The 8,750-nt window shown below is 37.4% G+C and overlaps 1 protein-coding gene across 1 annotated transcript; it reads right to left on the bottom strand.

Annotated features, from left to right (window-relative positions):
- Positions 1–1,517: 1,517 nt before the first annotated feature.
- LOC126970737 (trypsin-1-like) lies at positions 1,518–8,482 on the bottom strand. Its single transcript, XM_050816831.1, has 6 exons — positions 8,318–8,482; positions 8,043–8,223; positions 4,995–5,049; positions 4,352–4,552; positions 2,922–3,065; positions 1,518–1,732 (listed from the first exon to the last, which is right to left on the bottom strand). Exons 1-6 carry the CDS (start codon positions 8,373–8,375, stop codon positions 1,574–1,576), a joined length of 798 nt encoding a protein of 265 aa, XP_050672788.1. The 5' UTR covers positions 8,376–8,482; the 3' UTR covers positions 1,518–1,573.
- Positions 8,483–8,750: the final 268 nt, after the last annotated feature.

The following is an 8,750-nucleotide window of genomic DNA, read 5'->3' as shown; positions in this document are numbered from 1 at the left end:
AGTCGGGGCAGAAAATCAGTAATTCCCCGTGTGACGTCGGCTAATAGTCGAACGTTCGCCTGACGGTGGGTAAAGAGGCCTTGTCGTGGTGAGGAAGGATCCTATTGAAAGGTCATATCTGCCGAACTTTGGTGAAGACCAATTGGCAAAAAATTTTTAGTGTACCACTCTGCCGTAACTGTGTTTCGATCCCCTAAACTGATTGTCACGTCATCACCTTTTCTTCCTAAGAACGAGACCACCAATTTTTTCTACGGTTTACCTCTCTCACTTTAGTTTTTGTTTCAACCAAAGAAGTGCAAAGTGGAATAACAACTTCTTCCAAATCATTAATCCCAATATTAACTTAATTAATATTGTCTAGGTTGATACGATATGGATACTTCAAAAATGCGTGGAAATCCATCCAAAAGGTTTCGTGATTCCTCTGATATTGTAAGAGAGTATGGGCGGCGGTGATCACTTACCATAAGATGAGTCATACGCTCCTCTCTACACCTCTCCCAAAAGAATATAAGCAACTATTAAGTTTATCTTAATTTATTTTAAATTGATTCTCTTCTTTGTTATTAATAAATTATTCCTTCAGAATCAATAATTTGGTTTTGGTTATACTTAAATAATTACCAGTGGGAGGATCCTTTGCACAGGATGTCGGTTACATTATGGGTACCACAACGGCTTCTATTTCTGCCGTGAAGCCTTAATGTCTAAGCATTACTGTGTTTCAGTCTGAAGGGCGCTGTAGCTAGTGAAATTACCGGGCAAGTGAGACTTAACATTTTATGTGATACAAATAAGGTGACGAGCGCAGTTGTAATGCCGCTCAGAATTTTTGGGGTTTTTCAAGAAACCTGAGCTGCACGGCATTGTAATGAACAGGGCGTATCAAGTACCATCAGCTGTATCAATTACCATCCTGCTCGCCTCGCCCCTTATTTTCATAAAAAAAAAATAATAAGTGGGAGGCTTCTTTACACAGGATGCCGGCCAGATGGGTATTAACCCGGCACCTTTTTCTGCTGTGAAGCACTGTTTGTGTTACGCTTAGATATTTTATATGTATAGATAGAGCCTCTCGCCAATGAAAGTATGAAAATAGGCCAGGTTTATTACTTTCGTGTGCATGACAGCTATGTCTTACACTCGCGATACGTATGTCACTTTGTTTAAGTATGCGTGCGTTGCTTAAAACAGAGTTTAACTGATCGCCGCAACGACGTGTTCATAGCTATCACAGTTTATCTTGACGTATAAATTATCTTTGGTGTTACGGTTTTCAAAGAAAAGCTAGTGAAGTTGCTGGGGAATGAGTTTTAAATATCAATGACGAGCGCAGTGATTGTCGCTAAAAATTTATGGTTTTTCCAAGAATTTTTCCAAGAAGCTGCACTGTATTGTTATGTTCACCATGAGGTGAAAGTTTTGCTCGACTCCACATTTTTTTTTAATTAATAAACATTATTTTAATAAAGAATATTTAATAACATGGATTTGTGAAATAAAATTGATTAAACTGTCTCTTAGCGCACACAAGTTTATATTTATAAATGATTAAATTTTATAGGTTAATTTATGAGCCACCCGTATATTTTGATATAAAGTCCCTAATACCCCCATAAGCTAGGTTAGTATAGATCTTGGGTACTCTTGATTCGCAGCCTAGGCCACCACTCACGACACCGACTTGTACCTTATCTGAGGTTATCACCAAAGGACCACCGGCGTCGCCCTGTAGATATAAAATGATTACAGAGTCATCTTGCTTTTAAGGCGCGTTCATACCTCAATCTCCAACAAAATTAAGTTTCTTCCGGCCGTTCCCAATATTCAGTCTATCTCTTACTTGAGATAAAATCGAACTATCGTTGACTTTTCTGTGCCAATAAACTTATCGGCGGCGGTAACTCACCTTATCCGTCCACGCTGTCTGTAAATTGACCGACGTATAGCTTACCAGCGATAGAAGTTTGTATGGAAATTGCAATTTACGCGTTCCAATATAAGGCGATAAGAATGACTTATGGGTAGGAAGAAGGAAGGGTATATTGGGACAGGTTCAGATTATTGACAGCTAATTACTGACAGTAGAAGGTAGTAATTTATCTCTATCTGTAGATAGTATATTGGGAACAGCCGTTTGAGAGTCGATTATAACATAACGCAATGAAAATATTCCGACGCTAAAAATACAGTGCACAAAAAAGGACTTAAAGAAAATTTTGAACTGTATAGAATATTTATATGTAATTTGAAATATCCATTTAAAAATTTGGAAGTTGCTTCCCAAAAATAAACTTTGGAGTCAAAAATCTCTGAATCTTCAGGTATAACAACATCCTTTTTTTAAAGAATTTTATAGAATTAGTAATTTTCTAAAACTTAAACCGAACGATTTTTCAATTTAATATGTAAACTTTAAGTAAACAAAAGAAAATTAGTAAAATAAATGTCCATTTGCAGCTTAGCCACACGATCAACACAAACATTGTAGGGTTGGTTGTAGCGTTTACAATCCTAGTCAGACTGCGCCTTAAGAAAGTCAGCTCAATACTTTGCAGCAGTATTTATTAATTTACTTATTCATAACAATTATTATCAAATGAGCTACTTTCTTAGATCAAGTGGCCCAGAGAAAATATATAGTATAACAATAATATATAAGTACTAACGGACAGAAGGAGTTCACTAACATACACATGAGCAGGAGAATTATATTATATGGACGGAATTGAGAATATTAACCAATCACAAATTCACTTTAGCCGTTTAAGAGGTAGTTCAATTGTGAATCTAAACCCTTCTCGAATCCACCTGAAGACACTCACCAAACTCAAATTGACTGGAACACTCAAAAAAATCATCACATCTGGACATGCCCTAAATAAATAATTTCATTTCATTGTAGTTTTAATATTTACCTGGCAAGAATTTTGGTCTGGTTCATCAGAACCTGCACAGATGTGCCTCTCTGTGACAAGGCTACCGTAGTATATAGCACAGTATTGAAGAGGATACACTTTTAATGTCACAGCTCTTAAGTCGTTACTGTAGGGTCCATTTGGCTAAAAGAACAACCTGGCTTAAATCAACTTATTACATTAAGAATATATACTTAAAAATATTTTTACAAAAAAAAACCAACTTCAAAAAATCTATTCCAAAACAATATAACGTGCACTTAAAAGTAAAATATAATTGCGTATTCTTGTACAACTTAATAATCTATATAATTTAGTTACAATTATTGTTATTTTTGAAATAACAAAAATTGATCCCACTGTCAGAACTGCACCAAACTGCAAACCACGCGAGAAACACCAGCTTTCAAATAAAATAGAATTATCAAAATTGGTTCATCCACATCGAAGTTCTAAGGTAACAAACATAAAAAAATACATTTTAATTGAGAAGTTCCTCCTTTCTTTGAAGTCCTTTAAAAAGAAGTATTGTAACTAGGACCCCTGGCGTCACAGGCGACTAAATGGGATGGCTGATAAAGGGAGTGAAATATATTTATTTTCCAAATTAATTCTTTGATCATTACTCAGCCTTGTATTATTTGTCTTCTCTTCTAATTATCTTTTGTTTATGGCCGAATTGAAGTATTTTGGCACCAATTTTTGGAAGTTCCTACGCGCATTCAATGCCTTCAATCCCACACGTCCGACAACCCATCGAAGTATTACTCCGTTCATTTCTTTGGAATAAATGAACATCTATCACCTAACTCCCGACGAATTTCTAAGGAATCTACAGTCTCAAATTTCTAATTTTATGGGAAAGGGCATAGGTTTCATTTTATCCCGAAAAAATCCATGGTTATGAAATAGTGAAATTCACGTCGATGAGCTATAACTATATCAATAGTAGGTTTAGTTTGCCATACCAATCTTTCCCGAAATAAGTTTCACATAATATGTTGGGAATGGGAGCGAAAACGAGAACCGGAACTGGAATATCTCATGAGATAATCTTTAATTTAAAACTTGCTTATTATTTTTAAAAACCCTTTATCTACGCGGAAGTAGTCGCTAGTAGGTATATACATTTTTAAGGCCTTAATCTTCAACAAATCGGTCTGCGCTAGGCGTAGATTAACCTAGCTGTAACACTGAGTGACTAACCCTTCTAAAATTAAGAAATATAATATTACATTAAGAAATACTAGGTTGATTCCAAAATGCCGATGGATGAAAATCTAATCAAGATTAGGTTTCCATTTTAATAGGATGTAAACAACAACATCGGGCGTGCCCTTGTCACTGACAACGAGAGATCACCGTGGGAATTAGTTATTCTAATTGGGTTCAAAGTAGATAAGTGTGTGACGACTTTAACAGCTACTTACCTTTATATATCCCCATCCAGACACTGTAGTGTTTGTGCCTGCACGAACTTCTGTTCCGGATTTTGGGAGAGTTGTAGGTTGTTTTTTGGGTGTATAAGTAATGTTATTATTTGTTAATTCTATAATTGCAATATCGTAGTCGGAGGTCGAATCATTATAATTGGGATGATACACATAGATTCCTGGCATAGATGGTTCATCCTGTAAATTTTAAACCAAAATTACCAGTGTAAGATATGAATGATACATGTGAAACGTGACGTTACATTTTTCTTTGTCAATAAGCCAAAATCCATTAATAATATAATATGTAAGTAAGTACTATACTTTAAAAACATAACAAAGTGTTTAGATTTACAAGAGCGACATCTCAAGTCAATTTCCTAATATGCAAATATTGTGGTTGAGCAGGTTATCAACTGTAAAGTAGATCCTGTAGATGAAGCCACAACCTGATATTTGGACAAAGCATAGAAGATTTTATGACGATACGTCACTTGAAAGGTTAGCTCAGTTGGATAGAGCACTGGCACGGAACGCCAGAGGTCGTGGGTTTCAGTCCCGCATTTTTCATAAAATTTTGTTTTTCAAATTTTATTTGAATATAATATGTAAAAATTATATGTAATACTTCCGAACATACCTTTGTCGATTCCTTTAGACTTGATACACCCGCTCTTACCATTACTTTTTCGCGACTAGAAAAATAATAAAACATTAATTATTGTATTCTTTAAAAATCGCGTATAAGGCTGATGTGTTGAAATAAAACTTGGACAATGGTTGAAATTTACTAGAAGTTATCAAACCACTAGTTTACCATTTCCATATGTCAATACAAATTTAATATGTTTCTATTGTGTACAGGTTGGCAAGTGAAATAAGTATAGATTTAATTTTCACGCAACTTCAATTTAACTCTGAAATTCGGATTGGTAAAGTCAAAAGTGGCTGTTTCGCGGTGGTGTTTCATATGGCTGCTAAATGATAAATGAAATTTATTTCAGGAAATAAATCTACACAGACAAAAAATCTATAAATGACATGTAAGAGACATGCCATTTTTATTATTAGATGTAACCGGCATTAAACATGACTAACCTTGAGAAGAAATGCCGAAACAATGAGGAGAGCTAAACTTGGACACTCAACAAGAAAGGGCCAAAAAACTAAAGAAATTTACTGAGAATTAAAACAAAAAACAAACTTATAAAGAATTAATTGAGGAAAAGAGTTGACATAAAGACAAAGTAACAGTTGTAAAACCACGAAACGAAATGGACTGGTCACATGTCAAGAGAAAACAACAAAAGACGGATAAAAGAATTCTTATTCATAGTCAATAGTAGTATAAGAAATGACATCAAAAAGAATTCTAAAGGAATCAATTTTGAGAAAATAAATGCCTTTTATGCCTTCATGTCATTTCTAATATACTAGTTTCTTTATTTATGGAATAGGAGGACAAACGAACGTACGGGTCACCTGGTGTTAAGTGATCATCGCCGCCCACAATCTCTTGCAACGCCAGAGGAATCACAGGAGCTTTGTCAGCCTTTAAGTAAGGTTGAACGCGCTTTTTTGAAGGTATCATGTCGTATCGTCCCGGAAACACTCACAAGGAAGCTCATTCTCAGCCTTGGTGCACTCTCGCGTTCACGGACTTCGGGTTCGAACAATAACCGTCGACAACGACTTGTATGCTGCGCCCAGTGAGGAAGCTCGAGGTTAACTTGCATAAGCTCTCGGGAAGCCCAAATTATGGAAGTTTTGAGAGGAGCGCCTTGTACAATACACTAAATAAACGCGTTAGCACCGGTGTCAACTCAGGGGCACACGTTCTAAGCACGATTGGAGAAATGCCTTCCGGCCCGCTCGACTTCCTAACGTCTAATAAAAACAGAGCTCGCCGAGCAGTTTTCTTTCTGAACTGTACTACAGGCATAGAGCTCTGACACCGCGGGATGGTCGGCGGTGTTTTTCCGTTGTCATCAAGAGTCGAGTTGGAGACGAATAGAGCGCACAGTAGATCGGCTTACTCTTTTGCCGTATGGGCCAGGGTGTCATTCCTCATGTGCAACGTGCGGCAGGGACGGCTGGTTGAAGGTACCAAGAGCAGCTTTCGGTAACAACCAGAACTTGCGTGTTTCAGTCGGGTAACTATAAAGCTGCTCGCCGATTTTGACAACGTCCTTCGATTTCGCACGGGCGATTTGCCGCTTAAAGAATCTGGAGGCACGGTTATATTACCTCTTTAGAACTTTGCAGTTCGGATCCTTTGAGCACAGCGCCGCAACCCGAGTTCGATACGCCTCTTTTTTGCAGTCAGATGCTGCTTTGACTGACGCATCGAACCAGGGCTGTGATATGCGACCGATCGGTACTACAGAGTTTGGTATAAAAATATCTATGCCCTGCAGTATCATATTGGCTACTGCAACGGCGCAGGCACTAGGATCATCCGAAAGGAAATAAACCTTGCCCCAAGGGTAGGATGCAAAAAAAGAACGCATCCTATCCCAATGTGCTGACTTGTAGTGCCAAGCGCGGCGGGTCGCTGGTGGTCTGCGACGTGGGCGTTGGATAGGCACTAAACTCCTGACCAGGCAATGGTCGGACGTTCAGAGCGGAGCGTCGACAGAGTAACTTGGTAACTCTATCTGGGTTTGTAGTCAGCACAAGATCTAATAAGGATGTCCAAATCCGGGAGCCGCGTTGGCGACTCAACCAATTGGGACAGACTATACGCCAATGCAAAATGCACAGATTGCCCTGCGTAGTCTGTGGTATGTAACGACGTACGTCCGAATGGCCAAGCCATTCCGTATTGCACCCGTTGAAATCACCCAAGACTACGATTGCAGCGGAGGGGATCTGTGCAAGCACGTCGTCAATTGCCGCTTGAACGCAGCCCATGAGATGATCAGTTTCTGCGTTACCAGTATGGGACCTGTAGGACCGCTTTCATAATCTATTTTTGGGAGGGGGGGGGGGGACTTGCCTCCGGTCCTCGACACTAACCTATGCGAAACATAGCTGCACTAGGCTGCTACTTCACGCCGGTATTTCTGTGCGAGTGTGGTAAGTAACCTGGACGAGGACACCCTTGGGCCTGGGACTACCCTATTCTTTTTACGCCCCGCGGAAGCATATAAGCATATACATTTATATTGATAAATTGGTATTGACTTGTAGCCAAAAGAAGAAGAGGAAACGAACCAATTGAAATATGGGGAGGCCTTTGCCCAGTAATGAGATGATAATATATAAAGTAACAGCAGTGAATAAACTATATATTATTACTTTTATATTTTAATAGGCTTTAATAAAATATAAATTAAATAAGAAGTACCTACAGATTTTTTTATTAGACGCATCGGATGCGGAATATAATCTTCCAAAGTATTTAAGATAATTAATATAAAATTAGTTCATATTTCAGAATATTACCAGTAGAACGATCGCCACAGGATCACAACCATAGGATACGAGGTATTGTGTATCTAAATTGATGGGCTAATGGGACTTAACATCCTTTATCTCAAGGTGACGAGCGCAATTGTGGTACCGCTCAGTTTTTGAGTTTTTCAAGTATCCTGAGTGGTACTTCATTGTAATGGGCAAGGCTTATCAATTACCATCAGCTGAACGTCCTGCTCGTACCGTCCCTTATTGTTATAAAAAATCTTACCCTTTAACGCAGTGTGCAGCAGTAATTATGTGTTTATAAGTCAATATAGATCCTCCACATTGGTACTTTTTTCCATTTTTTTCTGCAGTTATATGTACTTGGTAGGGATAGTCCTTAATGCTGACTTTATGACCACCTAAAATTCTGTTTTCAATGTTATTATCAGCATCACTGTAAACATCTGAAACAGAGCTCAAAATTAAAAAAATATATTTATTTAATAATACGAAAGCAGTAAAAATTATTGCCTTAATATGAGAAATATTTCTATGAACCTTGAATAAAGATGGCTATGTGCAGAAATAAAATGGCAAGAGTTTTTCCACCGTCCATCGCGAACGGTGGTTATCGTGTATTTCGAGACTTACAATGTTCTTAAACGATTTGAAAATGCTCTATTTATATTTCCTTGTAGCTTATCGTAGTAAGCAGGTGATACAATTCAATTTCCTCTGCATGATTACATATCTATTTATAATGTTTGAATTAATTTCCTTTACTTTAATTACACACTGAGCAGATACATCACCTATGATGATAAAGACATTAATTATCTATTGAATACAATTTCCATTTTATTCTGGTTACTAAGAGGTTTGAGGTTTGTCTATTTAGAAAATACATTTTAATTATGTATTTCTTTAAAATAAAAACACGCATTTTAGTCTAAGCTAATATTTAAACCAATATCTTGTTTTGACAGTCTTG

This window comes from Leptidea sinapis, chromosome 21, assembly GCF_905404315.1.
Source record: "Leptidea sinapis chromosome 21, ilLepSina1.1, whole genome shotgun sequence".
Taxonomy (NCBI): Eukaryota; Metazoa; Arthropoda; class Insecta; order Lepidoptera; family Pieridae; genus Leptidea; species Leptidea sinapis.
Note: the sequence above shows the minus strand (reverse complement) of the source record. Positions and strands in the feature narration are given on the sequence as shown.

Bases quoted from the DNA above. Each gene is read 5' to 3' on its own strand.
- LOC126970737 (XM_050816831.1), bottom strand. From the start codon at position 8,375: ATGGACGGTGGAAAAACTCTTGCCATTTTATTTCTGCACATAGCCATC. The intron at 5,050-8,042 runs GTAAGATTTTTT...TTATTTTTCTAG, and splicing joins GCTGCACACTGCGTTAAAGG to TCGCGAAAAAGTAATGGTAA. The intron at 4,553-4,994 runs GTATGTTCGGAA...TAAAATTTACAG, and splicing joins GTCTAAAGGAATCGACAAAG to GATGAACCATCTATGCCAGG.